At 45.6% G+C, this 25,045-nt stretch overlaps 1 protein-coding gene across 2 annotated transcripts in view; it reads left to right on the top strand.

Moving 5' to 3' along the window:
- LOC114692111 (N-acetyllactosaminide beta-1,6-N-acetylglucosaminyl-transferase-like) overlaps positions 1-25,045 on the top strand; it is a 110,663-nt gene that overhangs the window by 56,833 nt on the left and 28,785 nt on the right. The window contains exon 1 of one of the 2 annotated variants that reach the window (XM_028867770.2): positions 10,781-12,310. The exons of the other annotated variant lie outside the window; for it this stretch is intronic. Within the exon in view, the coding sequence (XP_028723603.1) occupies positions 11,389-12,310 (922 nt within the window). The 5' untranslated portion in view covers positions 10,781-11,388. Of the gene's footprint in view, positions 1-10,780; positions 12,311-25,045 lie in introns of those variants that run through there. 2 annotated transcript variants of the gene reach the window in all.

The following is a 25,045-nucleotide window of genomic DNA, read 5'->3' as shown; positions in this document are numbered from 1 at the left end:
TTCGTCTGCCTGTGAAGGATGTCTAGTGAGTTCTGGGTTCTCGTAATTACCACCCTTACCTCAGGCCTTCAATCCTCAAAAGCTGACTGCCTTCTGACCCATCCAGATGATCTCTGGCCTGTGTGCTCCCTCAAAATAGTCAAAGGCTCTGGACACACTTTCATCAAAGCATAGTTCTGACAGAAACATTTGTTGATTCTAACAGTGTCTGTAAGTTGTCTCGACTTATTAAGTCACGTGGGTGTTCTGGCCTCTCCGAGAGAGAAGCCCTAGCACTCCGGAAGCTCAGTCTGTTTATTATATACAGTTGAGCAGGGATGTGGGGTTATTACATCCAGATGAACAAAGAGACGGGGTTATTAACTGAACTAAACAAGGAGGTAGGGTTATTGTATACAGTTGAACTAGGAGGCCTGTTTAGACAATCTTGGCTGGAGCAGCCTCTCTGTAAGGAAGCAGTCTTCAGGCCATAAACAGCCGAGGACAGAAAGGTGGATATTTTCTGCACACACTGTCAACATTTGCACTCAGACCTTTGGAAGGCTTTGGAATCCCTTGCCCCTCCTGTGGGGCTAAGGCAACAGTCCCTGACATGGCTGTGCCCGTATCAAACAACACACATTCACTGAGGACTTTATTACTCCCTCCACCAGTTGTGATGGAAAAGGATTCCAATCCCTCTGGAATTGTAAGCTCCAAGTAAGCCCTTCCTTCTACAAGTTGCTGTGGTCAGGGTGTTTTATCACAGCAATAAAAAGGTAGCTAATATACCGTGCTTATCTACTGAGCCACATTGTGCATTGAAGAAGCAAAAATGAGCAGTCATTGGCAACTCAAAGGCCAATGCTTCCAAGACCACATGTGAGTTGTAAAGCCTCCCTTTTTCATGGAGTTAACCTATCAGGAGGTTGAGAGAATGATCTTGCTGAACGGGTTTTTTGGCTAAAGCGTCTCTCAGCGATGGGGGTGTGGAGGTAGGAGGGGGACGACGCAGTGTTTGCAAGGGTCCCGAATAATATTGAGATCTAGGGTGCCATTGGGTGGACATTTGGATTGGTTATCTAAGGGATATTTGAGGTCAAATTTTATTGCAAAAGCAAATAAATTTGGGGCCCTTCAAGTCAGGTGCCAGATGGAGACGCTGGAGCCCTTCTGAGAGGTACCCCAAAAAGGAATGAGGGGGTACGGAAGACCCTGTTCCCATGAATGAAAGAGGGGGTGGGGAGGGAAAATGTCACTGCAGCCTGTAGTCAAGGGTGTCCCCAGGACTCAAATGGACTGGAGGAAGACATAAGCTGTTCAGTGGGTCATCACCACTCTCAACAAGGGTCAGGGCAAACAGCTTGAGGAGGCTTGGTGCCTAGTACCAGGGCTTTTAAGTGAAGCCAAAAGCTGAAAAACTAATCTCAAGAATGAAGTTTTACCCAAGGGGTCAGGAGTGGGGTGGTGAAGAGGACCAACTATGGCTGGGGGTACCTCTACCTCCAAGAGTACCAGAGGGGTGCTGGACACTCAACGGTCACTTCCTTGAACTCAGGGGTGTGCTTACACTGACTGAGCAGGATCGCTTACTAATTGACAGTGATGGATGGAGGGAGGAGCAATTGGTGAGCCAGAAGTTGAGTTATCAGGACCGATGAAAGGGTTTTACAGAGAAAGAGAATCTCGGCGATGGGGTCAAAGAACGCCACAAAAAACACATCACGAAAACAGACCTCGTGCAAGCAATGTATTGGGGTGGGTATGCAAAATGGCTGCCTCTGGGCAGGGATGGAGACAAGGGCAGGGCAGGTCATGATGGAAGGCATTATAGGAGGTATGGAGCATGTGCTACCTTGGAAACACATTGGCAGTTGGTGATGTCTGGATGTCTGGGCCATTGGTGCTGAGTCATTGAAGGTGGGGTGGGGGATGGGGAAGCTCCGCGGAACTGGCTTCGGAATGGACAAAGGACTTTTGGCGCTTCTCAGGATGCCCAACATTTGCCATCATGGTGGCGCACCCCTGCCCTTAACCGTGAGTCTTGCGGCAGACAATTGTTAACCTTAGAAAGCTTTACGTAACTGAAGCAAATTTGCATTCATTGCTCTTCCTTTTTCTTTTTCCACATCATGTGACAGACTGACCTTGAGCTCACAGAAATTCACCTGCCTCAGCCTCTGCAGTTCTGGGAGTATGCGTTACAGTGGGTTCAAGGTGGGCATGGTGGTGCACACTGGAGTTCTGGGAGCATAAGTATACATCATCAGAAACTCACTTACTCAGGGCTTGCTCTGCTCCCTACACTGGCCCAAAGGCTGATTCCTGTGTGCCTCCCTTCTCCACTCAGGGTCACTAGGATTACGGCAGCACACAACCATATCTGCTTTACACTTACACATGGGTTCCAGGGTTGGAACTCAGTCAAACTCACTTCATCAGGCTTGTGGGGATAAGGTTTTTTTCTTGCTGAGCCATAGGAACTGCCTTTTAATGTGATTCTCCGGGACAGAACTATTCAGAGACCTCTCTCACCCTCTGACCCACACAGCGTGTGTGTGATCCTTTCTTAAGCTCCTTCCGGACCAAGCCATGAGTGGCAGAGAGTTGTTTCCAAACGTGTTTCCCTTGTGTGTCCCTTTGGTGTCATGATTCTAGGAAACAGTAGGGTGGAGTTTACAGGATCAAAGCCTGTGTCCCTGAACCTTGCACTTCCACAGTCTCCATACGTCATGGTCTTTCCCTTCAGCCAGACTGAAAAGATCAAAATTTAACGGTGAAGATACAAGAGCATAGAGCATGGTTCGTTCTCAAGGGAGCTGGAGGCTCAGTTCCACTTAAAGGATTTCGCTTTGGGCCAAGGTCAGCCCGCCCCCTCTCAAGACACTTCCTGTTTGACCTCCTCAGCAGCCATCTCCTTTCTGCACCCCAGTCCTTGCATAACTCCTCCTTCATTGAGCTGTACTCTCTTCAAGTCCGAGTTCCATCTCGATCTTGGGATTCTGTAGAAAGAAGACCCCGGCCTGGAACTCCAGCTCATCTCTGGGTTCCCGTGTAGAAGCTGACTTCTTCAGAGCCTGCAGTACCAGGAAAGGGCTGACCACTCCCTGTTTGCCCTTTTCTTCTCCCGCACAGGCGGTGCCTGAGTTAGCTGCCCTCCACCCCACTTCACAGCCTCTTTGGTTTATCGATTGTCTTACAACCTTTGGACTTCCCTGGCCATCCCTCAGTCTAGACCAAGCTTCCCATTGCAACCTCCCTCTACAAACAGCCCTCCACTCTGTGCTGGCAGCGGGACTCATGGTGACGTTTCAAGACAGAAGGAGCCACGGGGCGCATTTCATTCCAAACCTAACGCGCAAACTTGGAAATTATGAGCCAGAGAGACGAAATGACTGGTTGCTTGGTCTGCCCTTTAAAAGGATTTTTGAGCCTCTTATCACTTCCTGACCATCTTAGAATAAACGTTCTCATTCATAGAATCACCCCCCCTTTAATTAATGCCATACAACATAATAAGACCTCCAGTTCACGTGTATTGGTGTGTGGGGGGGGTAGATATAGTATCATTTATGATAATTATTGTCTTTTTAGGTTTCCCTATCATTTGTGACTAAAACCTCTTGTCCACAAGGGGGAGTGAGGAATTTGTAGTTAACTTGGTTTAGGTGAATTCTTCTGGGTTCACTGAGAACCCATCCTGTGAATGTTAATCATTCTGCCCCCATGCCTCACTGGTTTGGAGAAATGTGAAGAAGGGTCACGTAGACTCTTTGTGGACTGTAGACACGCTGCCGTTTGGTTCTTTCCCCAGCCTTGCCAATGGTTTGAGGTTCTCTTTCTCTTTCATTCTGATCAGTTAGTGATGATTCCGCAGTCAGTAATACCTTTCCAGCAATGGCTCTTAGTCTGAGAGTGGACGGGACCAAAGGTGCCCAGGGGGACCAGCTCTTCCTGGTTTGCCCAGGTCTTACTAGGTTTTAGCACTGAGCATGACATGTTCTGGGAATTCCCTCAGCCCTGGACAAACGGGGATATCTGGTCACCCTGAGACTCCTTGGCTTCATTCTCACTCACCCTTCTTTCCCAAGGCATATCAAAATCAAGAATTAATTAGAGACTGAAGATGTCGCCTCGCTGCTTAGAGTGCTTGTCTAACATGCACGTCGCCCAGGGTTTGATTCCCAGTACTGTATAAACCGGTATGGTGGCAGACCCCTGTAATCCCAGGTCTCAGCAGGCAGAGACTGGAGGATGAGAAGTGCAAGGTCATCCATCCTCAGCTATGCAGTTTCAGGCCAGAATCAGTCCCTCCAATATCTCTGTTCTCTTCACTGATGCATGCCTCTTGTTGTAACTGCTCAACACCTGACTGACTGTGGAGAAAGGCTTTCTCCTGCAGCTCAGCCACTGCTGTCAGTTCAGATAGGCAAGCTTCCAGACCCTTTAAGAGCACATTCAGACAGAGTGAGTAAATGGCGCCGAATACACAGCTTCACTGTCTTAGGAGAAGCAAGACTATAGATTAGCGAAGTTCATTCAGACATTAGTGACTTCAAGTATAGCAGCTTTGAAGCTGGAGTAAGTGCTCATTCTTACACAAGGAAGGAAGGAAGGAAAGAAGGAAGGAAGGGAGGAAGGAAGGAAGGAAGGAAGGAAGGAAGGAAGGAAGGAAGGAAGGAAGGAAGGAGGAAAGAAAAGGAATTGTGATTTAAAAAAAATTAAACATCTCTGTTCCCTGGACCAGCCCTTTGAAACTAAAGCCGGTTCATCCAGGGGGAGCAGCAGATGCAGACCTGTGATACCAATGCAGGACAGATCTTGCAGGCAGGTTTGTGTCAGTTATAATTTCCAAGGGAGCAGAAGAAATCCCTGAATTTGGTAATTTGCCCAAGAACTCCATCCTAACAAACTGTCTAAACTCAAGCAAATGTCAGGCTCTGTTGAGAAAAAGTGGATTGGGGAGACTAGAAACGAATTTAAAATTTCATAGGGTTATTGAAATTAGAAACTGGAGCAGAGGGCTGCCTTGTTTTGTTTCCATTTATTTGCAAATGTCCAGACAATGGGATCTTGAAGATGCAGACTCCTGAGAGCAGCGATGTTGTGAAATGTCTCCCAGTCTGGTTGGAGCTTGGTAGAGACTTCATGCTTAGCTTGTGGGAGCTGGAGATTCTGTCCCAGCACCACTACAAACAAACAAACAAACAAACAAACAAACAGCAAGCCCAATTCAACAAACCCCGTGGGTCTGAGACTCACTTGGAAGTAGTTGGTGTGAGAAGAGACCGCGAGAACATGCAGAGTGGGAGTGGGGAGACGTCTCATGAATTTGCAATCTTTCCCTCTCCCAAAGGAGACACTGGGGATCCAGTAAAGGTTGTTTCAAAAGACTGATAGTTACTCACGCTGTTCTTTGAAATGGAACCAAATAGCCACACACATATAAAATGAAGGGTTGAGGTTTCCTGTTCCCTGCTGGCTTTGGTTTTTGCTTAGGTAGAGTTCCAGCTGGCAGAGGGGCAACCCTGCTACCCAGTGGGGCTGGCTAAGGGAGCAGAAAAGTGTGTCTGGAAGAGCAAGCTAGGCGGGTGGGACGATGGGACAGGGGGAGAAGACACCTGTGGCTCATTAGACAGATGCCATTACTGTTCTCCTAGACCTTTTCTTGTTCCATTGGAAGACTTAGCTGACTGTCAAGACATAGACCATTTGTCATCCCAGCACTTGGTGGGAGGGGCCAGTCAAGAGGGTGAGGAGTTCAAGGCCAGGCTAGGCTACATGCGATCCTGTCTCAAAAATTAACACCCTCCAATCAAACTCAGTAATAGAGGAACTAAGGCACATTGAGGGCAATAAATGTTCTCAGGGTGTGTGATTGAGGCACCACACTGTGCCGTGCCTGCCTAGTTCAGTCTTGTAATAAGCCTGTTGCTTAATTGTGAGTTCTTCCTTTTTTATTTTTTTATTCATACCTATTTTTGTTTTGCTTGCATATATTGCTTGTGTACCACATGCCTGGCTGGTCCCTGCAGATGCCAGAAGAGGACGCTAGACCCCTCGGATCTGGAGTTAGCAGTAGTTGTGGGTTGCCATGTAGGCACTGGGAATAGAACCTGGGTCCTCTGGAAGAGCAGTCAGTGCTTTTAACTACTGAACCATCTCTCCGTCGCCATCCAACTGTGTTTTTAATATCTCCATTTTATAGAAGAAGGAAGGAAGGAAGGAAGGAAGGAAGGAAGGAAGGAAGGAAGGAAGGAAGGAAGTTGTGGCATACAGGAGCATCCACTATAATGACAGCATCAGACTCTGCCCTAGCTTGTCTAGAGCTAGCCAAACAAACTTGTCCACTCTTGAGTCTTCTGTCACCCTCCTAGAAACCGGGGACAGGTGGCACCAGGGTATGTGTACGCCAAGTGCTTTTGTGCACACTGGCCCACTTCATCTCCACAGTGCTGTAGCTCCTGTTATCTGCATCCTACAGATGAGGAACTTGAGGTTAAAAGCGTCAGTTACTTGTCAAAACTCTTCCTAAATCCAGCACTGTGCCCTTTCGAACGGTGTAGGTAAAAGGGCTTCCCTGTCTACATAAGGATGACCAAGGTTTCCATCACTCCATACTTCCTCCTGGGGAAAGATGCAGATGTGACAGTGGATTTCAGCAACAGTAAAGTGGCAATAGTCAGCCTGAGATGCAGAATGAAAAATCTAGCGCAGAGATCAGCCTGAGACCGCCTGTGGCCTTACTCTGACCTGTTTTGGTATTCTCTACTATTTCCTCCCCCTCCTTCCCCTTTTTTTTGTTTTGGTTTGCTTGTTTTCAAGACAGGGTTTCTCTGTGTACCACTGGCTGTCTTGGAATTCACTATGTAGACCAAACTGGCCTTATACTCATGGAGAACTGCCTGCCTCTGCCTCCTGAGTGCTGGGACTAATGTCATGTGCCACCGTGCCTGGCTTCAATTTTTTTCTCTTTAAGAATTTTTAAATTTTTATTTTATGTGTATGAGTGTTTTCTTGCATGTATATCTGTGCACCATGTGTGTGCCTGATGTCTGTGGGGGGCAGAAGAGGACATTAGATTCCCTGGAACTGGGATAACAGATGATTATGAGCTGCCATGTGGGTGCTGGGAATCAAACCCAGATCTTTCTGCAGGATACCCCTTGTTCTTAATTGCTAAGACATCTCCCCAGTCCTGGCTTGATTTTCTGTAGACCAGGCTGGCCCTCGAACTCAGAGATCTGCCTGCCTCTGCCTCCCAAGTGCTGGGTTTAAAGGTGTGCACCACCACTGCCCACTCAGTTTGATTTTCACCAGTTGAGAACAGCATGGAAGAACAGATCTCTTCAAGACGTCAAGAGTTACGTTGCTTTCAGATTTTCGTGTCCACACATGGAAGCTTTGCTGCGAAACAGTCACAATATGATTTAGTTACATTTGTGCTATTGCAGCACAAAACTGTGGAATAACAGCAAGAGGATGAATAAATGAGCTCTCTACAAACTTGAAATATTTACTACCTGACCCTTTCAGAGAAGGTGTTACCGACAGATACGGCATGATAAACATATTTGCCTGGAATTTTTGAAGGAAAAGTTGGATCACGGTTGTGAGTTTTCTCGACAACACAACCCATTGAAGCACAAAATGATTAGTTAAAACACATTGCAGGGTTGATGAAAAGCTCAGCAGTAGAGTGTTTCCCTAGCGTGCTGGGGCTCAATGCTCAGCACTACACACACAAAAAAAATCATTAGATATGTTTCAAAGCTGTGGCATTTTGTTGTTGTTGTTGTTTGAAAAGCAGACTTAACTCACTTGATTTTTCTTGTATAAAACACTATGGAGTTGCTGGGCATACAGCTCAGTTGGCAGAGTGCTTGCCCAGGCAAGGCTGACTCACGCCTGTAATCCCAGCCCTTAGAAGATACAGGCAAAAGAATCAGAAATAGAAACTCATCCTTGGCCACATAGTGAGCTCAAGGCCAGCCTGGGATTCAGGAGACTCAGTCTTGAAAACAAAAACAGTAGCAGCAACAGAAATGTGTGTGGGTCCTGTATCCTATGCAGGGAGATTCTGGCATGGGTCTTCAGAAGATGGGCTATGAGTTCTGATAGGGAGAGTTGATGAACATGGTATGGACTTTCCAGGGGTCAGGGGTCAGGTGGCTATATGTTTGGGAGACAACATCAAAAGTGGCCTCGGTGAAGTCACCCAGGTGTCAGCACAGCCTCTGTCGAAGTAAGAGCAGCCATTGGAACCAGTGCTGGCTTCTTGGACACAGAAGGGGAGGAGAGGAAGCAGGACAGAGGTCTGCCACCTGTCACAGGATGGTGTGGGACTTAATGGCCTTGCCATCTTAGCAGCCTGTCTGCTCAGGATCAGTGGAGACCTTGGCCAAGGTGGAGTAGTTAACGTCAAGGCCATCATGACCATTTTAGTTTCCAATGGTGACAAAATCTTGAACTTTGTCTAATAGCCAATATGAGTCTACTTGTACTCCAGCCTGATCTCCAAAGCTTCACCCTGGGGAGATGTCTGCAGCAAAAAGCCAATAATTTGGACTCTGGATGGGCAGAGGAAAAGACTGACCTTTCCCAGGGACTTGTTCTTTATACCCATGACTCAGCATCCCAGCTTGGTGCTGGAAGACCATTCCCTGTCTTCACCTCTGCCTTCATGATCCCTGTGGTCTGCCCCCAGGCTTCCACTACAGTCCAGGAAGCCATCGTGGGTCCCCTGAGGCCACTACTGAAGCCTCTGTGACCTTTCAAGCATAGGTCCCTGGTGCGTCTGCCGTTTGCTATTTTCTCAGGAAAGAAGAAAGCTGCTTTTTCAAACAGAATGTGCAGACTATTAGTTTGTATTTCTATTTCAGCCTTTGTACTCTGCTTCTTGTCAGAGAAAATCTGGCATTGATCTAGGCTTGCCGGTGTTGATCTTCCTGGTTTTCACGTCCTTTCACAGCTAATCATATACCTGACTTTGTAAAGGCTTGAGGTGTTGGTCTTACACAGCAACAAAATAGGCATTGAAAAGAGATGTGGAGGTGGCACAACACTCTCAGGCCTCAGGAGGTTGAGACAGGAGGATTACTGAGAGTTTGAGGACAGCCTGGGTTACCTAAGTAAATTCAAAGCCAGTGTTGGCTACATAAACAGGTTAAATAAAAAGATGGGTTCTGAGCTGTCCCATGATGGCTATTTGGAATCCAAATGACCTCATGAGATTTTGAACTTGAACCTGTTTCTCTCTTGGACCATCACCTGTTGCTCACGGTAGGGAGCCTCTGCCTGCTGGTCCCACATCCATGCTTGGCTCTGAGAAAGTGTGTTATGGTGGTATGCGAACAGAGTCAATACTGCCAGCTTCCAAGGGGGCTAATACTGCCTGAGTTTTGATGTGTAAATGCAAAGTGGTAAAAAGCATCATCCTGAGGACTAAGTAATGTTGTGTGTGTGTGTATGAGTGTCTATGTACTTTGATTTTAAGATCTGTTAATTGCCTGATAGCAATTTAAAAGCTGTGAACTGTTCTGATAAAAGTCAGATTTTTCTCATGTTTTGGAACATCAGAAGAGCCGGCAGCACCTGGTCCCTGGTTGGTGTTAGTTGCTAGCATGGCTAGCTAGATGCTTGCTTTGGGAGGGAAGGGGTGCAGGTTCTCATTCCCTCCCCACCGCCCCCTCCCTCTTCTGATGGCCACACACATTGGCCAGGTGGTAACTGCATCTGTCAGCTCACTGTCAGCCTCCACCAGCACGATGCTCTCATTTCCCCATGCCTGGGAGAGCACAAGGCCTACCCACAACTTCTGATCATTGTGTTCGTTGCTGGAGGATTTTCTGTTTACTTTCTGACCTCCTTTCAGGCCAAAGAGGTAGATGTTGCTGGACAGACACACTGAAGCCTTCCATACAGTTTATTAACAGGATCAGAAGTATAGGCTATTTTTTCAAAAAAGGAAAAAGAGTAACCAAAGGCAACAATTTTGGAATTCACACTCAGACAGGGGCCTGCTTCCTCCTGGGCTGTGAGCAGGAGGAGTCTCATTTAATCAAACTGGAACTGTAGCTAGGCATTTATTTGCCATTTCATAGCGAGAGCCTGATTCTTACAGAGGCAAGGAACTTCTCCCTGGAGCAACTGCCAAAGTCTCCCAGCTTCGTTCTGCCTAGAAATAGTCACAGGACCAGCCTTGGTCCCCCAAAGCATTCCACATCCCCTGTGAGCTGGCAGGCCACACGTGCACAGGTAAGCTAAGAGAATTCCAAGCCTTGTAACCAGACCTGCTCTTCCTGGTTTCCCTGAGTCACAATGACTGATACTTCCAGGAATTTTACAACGGCCCAGAAGCATTTGTTCTTTCTTCAGAGTCCAGGAAGTGGGAAAGAAGTGTGGGTGGGAAAGACTAGAGAATCCCAGGAGTTTTATAAAACCACAAATGTGATGACGTCCTGCTGTTAAAAGAGACTCAGTGGCTAGGTGCTTGACTGTTACAAATAATAGTGTGTTGACAGCTCAAGACATCTGAAGCTCTCTGTGTGAAACAGAAAGCAAGGCTATCACATTTCACCATAGTATGTCATCAGCTCAGACCCTCTGATAGGAGAAGTCGTCTTCAAATCGCATCCCACGGTTTGATTCCTAGTTCCCGCTTCTCATAGTCTGAGCAGGCATAACACATCGTAATGATTTAATCCAGCATAGCTCACCACAAAGTTTTTGTTTTGTTTTGTTTTGTTTTTTTGTTTTTGTTTTTCCTGCTGATTATCTATTTAGGCATGTTGCAATCCTCTTTCCTTATCTCTGCCTCTGCCCAGGGGCAGAGGTAACACTGAAATGAAAAAAAAAATTAAAAAATAAACTAGAAAGAAGAGAAACAGACACCGAGGAGCTGTTGCCCTAAGGCTGGCCAGAAAACAGAGCCACCTCTTCTGGAAGGCCAGGGGTGTGTGCGAAAAGAGAGCAGTTTAGAAGGAAGGAGGGGAGGTAGGTGGGTGTGGTTGACGCTTGAGAAAGTCGGTTCCTGGTCCCACCACTCGGTTCCAGAAGGCAGCAAGCTCGGAGGTGCCTCTTGTTTTTCGTGTGCAAATGAAGAGGCTTTCCAGAGGCTGGGCGGGGCGGGGCTCCTGCTGGCGAGGATTTGGCAGCTAGGGGCTCCAGGCTTCGGATGCGGGCGTGCGGTGGGAAAGCTGCGCATCTCCAGCCCATCCGAGAGGATGGACCAGACTTAGAAAACACTGGAGACCTGCGCCTTGAGAACTGGGGAGCGCGAGCCCGCAACTCTGCGGGAGAAGCCGGAGGATCTGGGGGAACCGGGTCCGCCTCTCGCGCCTGGGCTTTCAGAACTGTGATCACTCCTCAGTCTCCGGAGATAATTCTTCCCGCCCGGATCTGAAAATAATGAACGTATGGATGAGTTGCGTTTTCGCTTTCACTGCTCTCAGCGTGGTGATTTTTGTGGTCTTATATACCAGCCAGCTAAGCCCGTCCAATCTCTACCAGCCGCTCAACAGCTCCAGCGAAAAGACGTCTGTCATCGCCTGTGATTACGGCTTGCAAAATCATACGTTCCTCATGTGGGGGAACACATTGCCACATCCTTTGGGAAGAATCTCCTGCCAACTATACAAGACCCTGAGCCACTATATCACCAGACCCCTGTCCGAAGAAGAGGCTGCCTTCCCCCTGGCCTACACCATGGTGATCCACAAAGACTTCAACACTTTTGAAAGGCTCTTCAGGGCCATTTACACGCCCCAGAATGTCTATTGCGTGCACGTGGATGAAAAAGCCCCCTGGAAGTTTAAAAAGGCGGTCTGGCAGTTACTGGAGTGCTTCCCGAACGCTTTTCTGGCTTCTGAGACTAAGAAGGTGGTCTATGGTGGCTTCTCCCGTCTCCAGGCTGACCTGAACTGCATGAAAGATCTGTTGGCATCCAAGATCCGCTGGAAATATGTCCTCAACACCTGCGGGCAGGACTTCCCCCTGAAAACCAACAAGGAAATAGTTCACCATCTGAAAAGATTTAAGGGAAAAAACATCACCCCAGGGGTGCTGCCTCCAAAGCATGCAATTGTGCGGACTAAATACGTCCACCAAGAACGTACAGGCAAAGGTGGATTTTTTATGAAACAAACAAATACTTTGAAAACTCCACCTCCACACCAGCTGACCATCTACTTTGGTACGGCTTACGTGGCCCTCACCAGAGACTTTGTCAGATTTATCATGAATGACAAAAGGGCTATTGATCTCTTAGAGTGGTCTAAAGATACCTATAGTCCTGACGAACATTTTTGGGTGACACTCAATAGGATTCCAGGTCAGTGCCGAATTGTCATTGACATTTCTTCTTTAAATTGCATGTTTACTCTTTATTTTCAGGTTGCGAATGTGTGTGTGTGTGGAGGTCAGGACAGTTTGTGGGTGTCATTCAGTCTTCTACTGCATGGGTTCCAGGAATTAAACACAGGCATCAGGCTGTGGCAAATGCCTTTACCTGCCCACCCATCTCAATGGCCACATTACTCCCTCTTTCTGAGTTCTAAGGACTTGTTCATTTAAGTTACTTGAAAAAAAATTTTTTTTAGGTTCTTGAAAATGATGAGTTTGGTTGCTTTTGCTGACAGTTTTGTGCTGGCTCTGTGGTCTTATAAATATCCGAGAAGCAGTGACCTAAGGGCACCTCAGTAACTGGCAAAACTGTGGTTACACCTTCTACTGTGTACTAGATGGGCGCTGGGGTGCTTCACCCACCCCATCTTTGGAATTAACCCTGGTCATAGTTCGAGATAAGGACTGAAGTCTTAAGTGCTGGGAGACGGATTTTTAAGTAAGCATGTTGGAGCACACGAGGTGAAATGAAACAGGCCATGTTTCTGTCTGAGGGAAGTTACTGCGCAAATTTCATGCACCATGTGGACAGGGCTGTTTCTATCGCACTGGAGACAAATGGGGAGTGCTTGCGGCCAGAGTCGGTCCAAATAGAATTCTCAGCTTTCAGGTTACAGCATTTTCTTATTAGCGATTCCTGTGTACAGCCTTGTGCCTTCACCCAGGGGAAGTCTTTTGGGTGGTTTTTGGTGATTTGGAAACGGAGCCAAGGTATGCCAGGCGGCTGTGAACCAATGGTAGCAAACAGACTCCTCCTTTGATTCGGACCTGGGCTGCTTTTCAAAATTGTTTTCCGTAAGTCGTGTGAGCTGTAGTGGGAATGTCCCGGGACACTGGTTGCCAGTGTTGCACTGGGTGGCTTGTGGGTGTCTAGGCAAGGAAGGTCCTATGCCTGCCATTCTTGGAATAGCTCCTGGCTTTCTGAGTGGCAGCCTTATCTTTGGCACATTTTTTGAGTGCTGTTGGAAGCTACTACCTTCATACTAGACTCAAAAAGCAGTTAGACATATTTAGATCTCTGATAATTCAGCATTCCTAATAGCTGAATTAGAAGGGCAGTCACAGAATCCCCCTTAGAGGCAGAAAGTGGACAAGCCTGGTGGCTAGCCACAGACATGTAAGCTGTTCTGTCAGAGTTGACTTCAGAGATGCCAAATTTTCAGGTCAGATTCACAGGAGGAGGAGTGAGCCAACATTCATTATGGTGCATTATTAGTAGATCTATTCTACCCATTGTTTTTTTTTTTTTTTAAGTTTTATTTTGTTATTACTGTGTTCATGCTTATGATGTATGTATGTATGTGGGCCCATGTGCGGAGGTCAGAGGTCAGCTGTGTGGAGTTCTTTCCAGGGATTGAACTCAGGTCATTATGCACCTAGACCTGCCGAGCTATCTTGCCAGTCGGACAAATTTCTGTTTAAAAGACATGTCAATGTTCTGCATGTGGCATCTGGCATTGTTTTTGTTGGTACAGTTGGTACCAGATGTTAGGTTCACCTTTCTTACCTCCATGCGCAGATGAATGGAGCCTTAGACTGGAGTGGCGCTTTCGCTTATGTGGGTCACAGAGTTGGTCCCAGGTCAAGCTGGGATCTGGCCCTGGATTCAAGTAGCCTGAAGTTTCAACTATTTCTGTTGCAGCGGGAAAAGAAGGAATAATCATTTCTTTCCCCCTGAATATTAGAAGGAAATGTCTTACCAGAAGGGACAAAGGATTACGGAAAATGAGGAGATCTGTGGAAGTAAACTGTCTGACCTGGAAACAAGGTTAGCAGGACGTGTGTGTGTGTGTGTGTGTGTGTGTGTGTGTGTGTGTGTGTGTGTGTGCCTATGTGTGTTGGAAGGCAGCAAACACATGAGGCTTTTTTGGTCCACTGTGTTAACCAGAGTCATAAGACACCCATTTTGGAATTAAGTATCACCACCTCCTGCAGGCTGCTATGCCAATTTCCTGTGTCCCCTGGTGGCTAGCGACAGACATGTAAGCTGTTCTGTGAGAGTTGATTTCAGAGATGCCAAATTTTCTGGTCAGATTCACAGGAGGAGGAGTGAGCCAACATTCATTATGGTGCATTATTAGTAGCTCTATTCTACCCATTTCTTTTTTTAAAAAATGTTTTATTTTGTTATTATTGTGTTCTTGCTTATGATGTATGTATGTGGGCCCATGTGCGGAGGTCAGAGGATTTTGTCTGGGACTTCTTCTCCAAGCCAGCCAGTGGACATGGGGAGTGGCCATGGGTGAAGGTTCTCAGGGGCTGGGAGTGGGGCCAGCCGCTGGGCTGGACTCACTGTGGCAATAGAGAAATGACACTACCCTCTTGACTGTCCTCTCGCTTGCCCCCATCACTGCGGTGTGTGCTCCTGACTTCCTACTTCCCTGTGTCCTCTTAATAGACTTCCAGGATCAAGAAACAGGAACAAGGTTGGCCCATTCCTTACTGGATTCTTATTCTCTGTCCCTGTCTCCCTGATGATCCACCCCTTATCGACACCCAGCCTCCACAGTGGCTTCAGATGAGAATGTGATCGAACCAGTTATGATTCTGAAAGGAGATATTAGAAGCCAGGGCGTAGGTTTATGAGGAATTTCATAGGAGATAATTGACACATGGATTTAAAGGCCAATGTCATCTCACCACATCAAGCCTGGAGCGTCATCACTGTCCACACAGTGAACGCTCCTTAGGGCGAAGGATTCTTTCCTTTGTCTCTATGTTCTGCATTTGTAGGTTGCTCCAGTAATAAATATGGGACACCACTTTTTTTTCTTTCTGTTTTTATTTATTTTTTAATTTTTGAGACAGTTTTATGTAGTACAGGCTGGTTTTAAATTTGTTTGGTGGCCTGATGGTGACCATGAACTTTTGATTCTCCTTCTACCTCAGAGGCTGGGATTGCAGGCTTCTGATATTATGCCTACTTTATGAGGTGCTGGGGCTCGAACCCAGGGCCTGGTGTATGTGAGGCAGGCACTCTGATCAACTGGGCTACATCCTCACTCCCAGGAGATCTTTGTAGAGAAGAAAGAAAATGAATTGTCTTGAGGACTTCACCCTCACACCGAGTGGAAAAGAAGTCTTCCCAAGTACAGAGCTCTCTTCCTTTATCTTCTCATTGTAATGTGTGCGCGTGCGCGATAGAGACAGGAGTTCTCATCTCCTGCCATGTGTGTCCCGGGAAATGGAGCATAAGCTGTCAGACTTGGCAGCAAACACCGTTCAGTGAGCTAGACTGACTCGACATCTTCAGACATCAACCGGTTCTTTAGTTCTGCACTGTAACAAGCACTGTTCTATGTGCTGGGGGCCGAGCCAGAAGCAGACGCGACTCCATACTCTTAAGTTTGAGGAATTGAATGGATGAGCACGAAGTGTTTGTGGTTGTTTTGATTTGGAGCTAATTTTCCCCCACCTTAACCCCTCAAATTTCATTGCTGTGCTTTTTATGGGGGAGGTTGGGGTTTGTTGTTGGTTTGGGTTTTGTTTGTTGTTATTCTCTTTGAATATCTGTTTCTAATTTTTAAAATATTGAGCTGGAGAGATCGTTCTGCAGTTAAGAGCACTGGCTGCTCTTTTGGGGTTTAATTTCCAACACCCAAATGGGGGCTCACGACCACCTGTAACTATGGTTTCATGAGGTCAGATCACCTCTTCTGGTGTGCAAATAGGTATACATGTAGACAAAACATCAATATACATAAAATAAGCAAATCATATAAATATAGTTGAGCTGGCTTTAAAAAATAGGAGGGACCAGCTGTGTAGCTCGGGGACCAGAGCACATGCTCAACATACACAAGGCCCTGCGTTCAATTCTCAATGCAAAAACAAATTTGAAAAAATATTCAAAGGCTCGGAGTTGTGAAGATGGTGTTCCGTCAGCCACTGACCTTACTGTTTCCTTACCTTTCCTCCCATAGGTATTTTATTATGTTTTTGAATAATACCACTAACAAAACACCGTGTAGGAAACACTACAAGTGTCTCAAAAGCTCACTACAAATATACCCAGAAGAAAAAAAAAAGTCTTTCTTTTCGGCTCCATGCTGTCTGTTAGGAACAAAATTCTGCCTGATGTATTTGTTCTTTAAACAGGGGGCAGGCAGACATGTGGGGAGCTATTTTTAATTCAAAAGCCAACTACTTATTTTAAAACATTTTAAAATCTAGGTCTAAAGAATTCTGCGAGGCTTGATGACTGGAGGACGTTTACCCCAGTGTGCAATGGTAGTTAAGTGTACAGTGTGGTCAGGCAGGCTTGTGAACATATTCCATCCTTGCTTAAAGCTTTGCCATGGCTTCTCATTATCTTCAGGGTCATGACCTTCACAGTGGCATGACATCCATCACCCTAACCTCACCCATCTCTGTAGGTGGAGAGTTTCTCTCCAGCTCCCGCCAATCCCCGCCAGTCCCGGAGCCCACTTATAAAATAAACACACCGACTCATATTATTTAAACTGCTTGGCCATTAGCTCAGGCCTACCATTGTCTAGCTCTTACTCTTATACTCAGCCAAATTCTGTTAATCTGTATATTGCCACGTGTTCCATGGCTTTACCTGTTGCCTCTACATGATGTTCCCTGGACATTCAGCTTAGCAGATGTTTGACAATCATAGCTGTATTTGTACATAATTAAATATTCATATATACTTTAACCCATTTTGTAGACAAGATCTCACTATGAAACCCAAACTGGCCTTGAACTCATGATCTTCTGATCTCCTCCTCCTCTGCAGGGCTGAGATTACAGGGGCACAGAATTATGCCCAATTTCCGAATTTTCTTATCTTGTAAAAATGGTCTAGAGATTTGGAATTAAATGCTAATTAAGAGAAGTGCTTCCTAATTATTTCCTTCAGGGTGGGTAGAGAGCAAAGATGTTTGGCACAGCTCTCTATTAAAGGAGTGGCACTCACATTGTTTTATTGGAGCCCAAGGCTGGAAAGATTTCGATGACTTTACAAACTGCCACAGCGTTAACATAGTTGGATTATCCAAAGGTTCCATGATCTCTTACGGCTTCTCTACTACCAAGCACTGAGCATTTTAATGGTGTTAGACTCAGGAGTCTAGGTTACAGAAGACCTGGGAACATTGTAGATAACAATCTTCCCCCAGGAGCTTCAAGAGCCAATCTGGATTTCTGACCAAAGAAGAGCCTACACTCTCTTACCAAAGAAGGAGGACAAGTCAAACAGGTCGCCCACCACCAATGCAGCATTTTGAAATCATCTCCCACTTTTTATCACATGAATGTGTTATGATCTAGCTATCCTAAAAATGCTATTTTGAAACTATTCAGTGGATAGAAAATCATGGAAGCACATTTTGTGAAATTCCTCCTCTAACTGTATAGATTTTATCTCCACATTGAAAGAACAATGGTCTTCTATACACAAAAACAGACCTGAGTGTTTGGAGTTGCTGACTGAAGTCTAACTCTACTGGCCCATGGCTGTTATCATTCTCAGTTAAGAGGACAGTGGACACAAATGTTTGTATCCTACATTATTCCAGAAACTGCATTCTAAATTTGGGCTGATGCACAGAGAACACAATACATGCTCTGAAAAGGATTGGGACTGGTCCAGCCACGCCCTGTTTAAGGCCCCAGGAACCTTCCCGTAGAGAACACAGTGTCTACACTTGAGCGCTACACCTGTTTGAAGTTTCTTCCTTCTGTTTGGGCATGGACTTTTCTTAACCTCTCATAGTCTGGGTTTATTTCCTAAGCCAGCATTATGGACTTTCACAAGAGCAGACACCACATGAACCATGGAGCAGGCCAGAATGGTTCTAACAGTGGGGTTGACGCAGTGCCGGGTGTGTGAGAAACTCAAAGCAGGTTTGTGTAACACCAAAACTCGGTGAAGGTACCTGCATGCACTTCCTGCTGGTGCCCTGTCTAGGCATCAGATGCTGACTGCATCACCGTCCTAGGTTGGCTACTTAGAACCATATTTTCTTTTTTTTAAATGACTTATTATTTTTACTTTATTTTATTTTATGTGCATTGGTATTTTGCCTGCATATATGTCTGTGTGAAGGTGTCAGATCCCCAAGAGGTAGAGTTACAGGCAATTGTGAGCTGCCATGTGGGTGCTGGGAATTGAACCCAGGTCCTCCGGGAGAACAGCAGGTGCTCTGAACTTCTGAGCCATCTCTCCAGCCCCCTGAGAACCATATTTTCTAACACAGTACTCTGTCCTCTTAGCATTCCATATGGAGCTTTGGAGCTTACTAAATGTGCCTCCCTCTCTCCCTTCCTCAGTGATAGATACCATTTGTTTGCCTAACTGGAACGTATCACCACATGGTGTTTTACCTACTGTTCTTTTTATCTCTTCACTATCAAAATGCATTGCCACTCCAGGCACAGGACACGCTCTTACGCCATTCCCCAATTTAACTGTTCAGCTCTTCTCCGACCTTCCCCACATTCCGTGGATGTTCCGTGAGCATGATGACAAGTGGCAGTGTGCGGTGTGCGGTGGTGACAGGGAACACAAAGATGGGCATCACATCTCTTTCTTGCTCTCAGAGGCTCAAATGCTGAGGAGGTGGGGGCGAGGAGATGTTTATTACCAGGCGACTGTCACCTGGTGCTGGGAGAAGCAGCTTTGGCTATAGCAGAGCCAGATATGGAGCTCCAGCTTTCCTGGAGGAGGGTGTCAGAAAGACCAAAGAAGACATGACATCTACTGCGGTCACACAGCATGAAGAGAAGTGGGATTTGAATGGTAGGAATGGAATCTTTATGACAGTGTGTCATAAAACAACACTAAAAGGAAAGGTGTAAATTGCACAAGTGCGTGGGATGGTCTTTCTGTACGCTGTGAATATGCGTTGCTGTGATTGGTTAATAAAGAAGCTGCTCTGGCCTATGATGAGTCAGGTTATAGCCAGGCAGGAAATCCAAGAGAGAAAGAGGAAGAAGAAAGGCAGAGCCAGGAGAGAAGGCTAGCCTGCCATCCACGGAGCAACATGCCAGCAGACTGGTAACGCCACAGTCACGTGGCAAAACATAGATTAATAGAAATGGGTTAATTTAAGATGGTAGAGCTGGCTAGCAAGAATTCTTAGCCACAGGCCATACAGTTTGTAATTAATATTAAGCTTCTGAATGATTATTTTATAAGTGGCTGTGGGACTTTGGGTGAGAGAGATTTGTCCTGACCACGGGCCAGGCAGGACACGGGAAATTTTTCTACTACACAGAAGTACTAGGATCGAGTAGTCATCAGAGCATAATGGAGAATGAGTCATTTTATAAAGAGATGAGGGTAGGAGATGTGCTGTGGAGGATTGTTTGATAAATAAAACACTGATTGGCCAGTAGCCAGACAGGAAGTATAGGCGGGACTAGCAGAGAGGAGAAAAAAAAGGACAGGAAGGCACAGAGGAGAGACACCAGCAGCCGTCCAGGGAACAAAAATGTAATTACATTTCAATGACTCCTTAGAATGATTCGATTTTAATTGTATACCAAGGCCACATGTAGTTGATGTAGGTATATTTCAGTGTATAAAATGGTCCATATATACTTGACATTTTAATTATCTCTATAACAGAAATAGCCATACCCTATTCCTATGAACTAAACACCTCAGCATTTCTTTCCACTCTTCCTTGTGTTCTAATGGTATCACACACACACACACACACACACACACACACACACACACACACACAAGGTTTGGTCCATTCTTCTCATATTCAGAGTCTATACTTAAATTTATATATGCACATATGTGTATAGATGTGTATAGGGCATCATAAGGGAAGAGGCCTAAGGGAGGGTGGAGGGCATGGTTCAGCACATCTTTAATCTTAGCACTCAGGTGAAGAGGAAAGAGGCAAGAGGATCATGAGTTCAAGACCAGTATCAATATCTATTCTCAAACATAAATTGGAGGCAATTCATCAATATCAATATCTGGTCAAACATAAATTAGGGGTAACCCATTTTGGGGACCCCTTCTTGCCATAGGGACAACTTTTCTCCATTGCTACTTCTTAATAAAACCTTGCTTGCCCTTCAAAGACTAGATTAAAATATATGTGACTATTTTGTTAAGTACATTATTATTGGACAAGAGGGGGTACTAGAGGACATAAAAAGAGGAGGAGGAGCAATTTGGGGGAAGGAAGGGGACCAGCAAGGATAGAGTGAAGGGGCGGGGTGGTAAAGTAACAAAGAGGATTACGACGTGTACATATGAAAATGTCACATTTGCATATTTATTCATTTGGCATTCTATTATTTGCTTTTATTCTATTATCTGTTATTTGGCATTCTAGCTAAAATTAAAATTTAAAAAGAGTATGTAAATATATAGAAGGAGTTTAGAAAGCTGCATGGCAGATCTACATGAGGTATATGTGTTTACTTAATAGTTAAGGGTCCAGTGAGATGGTCCAAGGGGGGGGGAGGCACTTGCTGCCAGGATTGTTGACCTGAGTTTGATCCCCAGAACCCAGATGATGGGAGAACCAACTCCTAGAAGTTGACCCATGTGAGTTCCATATGCACTGTGACATATGTACACATGATCACACACACAATAAATACATGTAATAAAAATAGTACATTAAACATTAACATATGCTTCATAGCTTAACTATGAATTTCTTTGAATTGTGAGACTAAAGAAAAAAATTTTTCTCAGCCAAGGGGTGGGGTGTTGAAACCAGAAAAACATACTTTAAATCTTTCCAGTGTTTGCTAAATGGGTGATGCTACCCTAAGATTCTGTTGAGCCTTAGGGTGACTCCTCTGTGACGTTACCAAGAAGTGTGTGTAGTCCGGGATTTGCCAGAGCTCAGGCCATCTCAGAATCCCACTACCGCAGAGATTCCTGGGTCCCGGTCAGCAGCCGCAGCATCTATATATTTCTAGCAAGCGCCATGGAGTTCCTTCTCTGGGATGGGTTGAAAACTGCTGGGCTCCTCCATCCTTCACAGACCCAGGCACAGTTAGATTTGCAGCAGACTTTGTTTCCGCCCAGTAAGAGCCTAGTTGACTGAGACAAAGGTAGAGACGGATGAAAAGGACAGTGGGCTTCTGAAGGGGAAGCTTGACGGTGTTGACTGCACATGGCAGACTTTCTGACAGACAAGCGACTAGTGTCTGGACGTACCCATGCTGAGGAAATACCAGGGCTTTTGTGGTATGTAAATATAACGGCGAGGTTAATTTTGTCTCTGTCAGCAGGGGCACCTTGCCTGACAATCTGAGTTCAATCCGGGACCCACACTGTCCATCCACACTGAAGGGGAGAACCAAGCCCTGAAAGTTGTTATCTGACCTCCTGTGCTCTCAACAGCCGTCCGTCCGTCCACACACTAAATAAATCAACATTTCAAAAATATTTATAAAGAACTAACAGAGAGCATAAGGTATCTACTGACCAACAAGAAGACAGAGAAAGCCTGAAAATGGTCTAAGTTCCTATTGCAGAGACCCTGAAGATGTTTTTAAACACACACACACACACACACACACACACACACACACACACACAAATTTTAGTCTTTTTCACTACCAATGGATATGTGTGCTGTGGCTTACCCACCATGTAAAACTAGATTTAGATATCCACCATTCCCCTTCCCCTCTCCCAAAAAGAAACAGAATGGAGATTCAGGGAAACTTGATCACTTGGACTTCCTTGAATGTTATTGGTGTGATTATTTTAAGATGCCTAAAAGCCCTGAGTCCCAGGCACACAGCAGTGTGCTAGCCACTAGAACAGCGTGTCCACAGCAGCCACGCCTTGGGGGTTCCTTCTGAAATCCACACCGCATAGAAGGAACAGGAACTGGGGTTAACTGACAGCTTTATTTTCTTTAGTCTCAGAAAGAACTTGTTTGTGTAGAGTGTAACAATGGCCTGGGAGAGGTAATGTGCACAGCCAGGTCTTAGCGGCATCCCAGAGCCTTGGGCATTCGTGCCCACGGTTGAGGTTAGTAGTGGAAGGCCACAGTCAGAGAAAGGAGAACAAGCGAATACTTCCGCTCAGCTGTAGCAGGAATCTTAAAAGTTCTTATTAATAAAATCAAACTGGAGGCCAGTTATTGGGGTCAATGCTGGTAGATCAGAGAGACAGAACAAGCCACAGCTAACCTCACCTGGCCAACTTCTCAGCTGGTCCTGTTTCCTCAGACTGGAGCTTCTGTGTCCTCATCCAAAATGAATCTCAGCTGAACTGCTGCTCGAAAGCCTGAAGCTTAACCAGTCACATGCTTAACCAGTCAAATGCTGCTTGTTTCTGGTCCTCACACCTTATATATCTTTCTGCTTTCTACCACCACTCCCTGGGATTAAAGGCTGGCTTTCTGGGATTAAAGGTGTGTGTCACCATGCTTGGCTATTTCCAATGTGGCCTTGAACTCACAGAGATCCAGAGGGATTTCTATCTCTGGAATGCTAGGATTAAAGGTGTGAGTGCCACCATTTTCTAGCCTTTGTATCTAGTGGCTGTCTGTTCTCTGACCCCAGATAAATTTATTAGAGTACACAATATTTTGGGGAACACAATACCACCACACTCAGCTCACGTTCTTTTGATTTATTTTGATTTTTGAGATGATAGTATAATTACATTTTTCCTTTCCTTCCATATACCACTCCCCATTCTCCTTCAAATTCACGATCTCTTTTCACTAATTGTTATGGTACGTGCGTGTGTGCATGCCTGTGTATGTGTACATATATATTCCTAAATATAGCCTGTTCAGGCTGTATAATGTTACTTGTATGTATGTTTTCAGGGCTGACCTTTGACAGCAGACAATCAATTGGTGCTGTTTCCTGAAGAGGACCACATCTGCTCCCAGCTTTTATCCAGTTGCCTGTAATTCCTTGTGTATGGTTGAGGCCTCCTGGGCTTTGTCCCATCCAATTTGGCATGAACATCAATGTCGTCCTTATCTGAGCAGTCATGCTGATGAGACTTTACGGGTGGAGTTACTAGGAGACACAATCTCATAGCAAACTCCCCGGTCCTCTGGCTCTTAGACTCTGCTCTCTCTTTCACAGTGTTCCCTGAGCCTTTGGAGTGTTTTGTCGATATATACATTGGGACTGGGCTCCCAACTCTACATTTTGATTAGTTGTGGTTTTCTGTAGTGTTTTTTCTGTGGTTTTTCCATCTGTTGCAAGAGAAGTTTCCTTGATAAGGCGTGAAGACTACAGTTCTCTGTGGGTATAAGGACAGATGTTTATAGCCTGCTGTCAGGGATTATTCTGGTTTAATAAATAAGTGGTTGTAGATTCTCCTCCAGTAACTGTCACTCTACTAGCACTGAGTCGATGGCTAATCTTCTGGTACTAGACATGGTTTCCCTTTTGTTGAATAGGTCTTAAGTCCAGTTAGAGAACTGTTGGTTACCGCCAAGTTATATGTATCACTCTACACTTTTGTTGTGTTGGGTTGTGTTTAGTTGTTGTTGTTGTTTTTTGTTTGTTTGTTTGTTTTTTGAGACAGGGTTTCTCTGTGTAGCTTTGGAGCCTGTCCTGGAACTCACTCTATAGACCAGACTGGCTTCGAACTCACAAAGATCCCCTTCCTCTGCCTCCTGAGTGTTGGGATTAAAGGTGTGCGCCACCACTGCCCTGCGTCACTCTACACTCTTCAGGTTATCATGCCATGCTGGTCATTGATGTGGTTCATAGGCATCACAGAGGGAGGATTGTTGGTTGCCTCCCTCCTTTGAAAGTCTTCGTGGTACCTTGTAGTCCTCCAGGAGGAGGCATTCAGGTCAGTTCCAGCTCAGGGGCCTTTGGGCTCCGTGTCTGAAGTGCATGGTGTCTTCAGCAATAGGGACTCATCTTCCACCTGGGCCGGGGGCGGGGGGTGGCTAACCAAAGCAAAGGCAATAGACTCTATGTTTTGGGAGTCCCTTGGACAACCCTGGCCAACAACTCAAAAGAGGCATCTCATGTTTGGTATTGGAGTTTTTGTTAAGTGGGCTTTGGCTCTTGGAGGGAGCACTTTTGGTTGGTTTGTTTGTTTGTTTGTTGGAATCGCTAATAATACAATTCCTTGTGCCTTTTTCAGACATCCTTATTATTGTTATTATTATTATTATTATTATTATTATTATTATTATACCTCCCTCCTTCTGTGTTATCTCCCTCTTATTTCCCTAAAGAGCACCCTGTCTCCTGCTTGCCCATCAGCTCACTCATTCTCCTGCCTTCTTCTGTGTTTACCTTTACCCCTCCCTCAGGGGCCCCCTTCCCCCTTTCCCTGCTCAGATTGTTTGTAGCCTGCTTTCTCCTTCCTTCTTTCTCCCATTCCCCGGTCCTAGCAATGGTCTCGTTTTCTGTTTTGTTCCCCACTCTGGTTTCTCTAGTTACCACAGACCTTGTGCTCACATCTCAGTTTGAAGCTGAGAGCTTCGAATGAGAGAGAACATTCAACAACATTTGTCTTCCTGGGTCTGGGTTACCTCATTCAATGGGATCTCACGCTCTTTTATATTTCAGGATCCCAGCCCAGTGGGGCTATCTCCCAGGTGATACTAGATCTCATTAAGTGGACAACTGAGATGCTGTGTGTATGTGTGTGTAAAATGTATGTATGTGTTTATATCTATATATGTACATGTATTATATATGTGTTTATGTATGTATTACAAATGCATATGCA

This window comes from Peromyscus leucopus, chromosome 5, assembly GCF_004664715.2.
Source record: "Peromyscus leucopus breed LL Stock chromosome 5, UCI_PerLeu_2.1, whole genome shotgun sequence".
NCBI lineage: Eukaryota > Metazoa > Chordata > Mammalia > Rodentia > Cricetidae > Peromyscus > Peromyscus leucopus.
The sequence above is the reverse complement of the archived record's forward strand: the minus strand, read 5'-3'. Positions and strand labels throughout refer to the sequence as shown.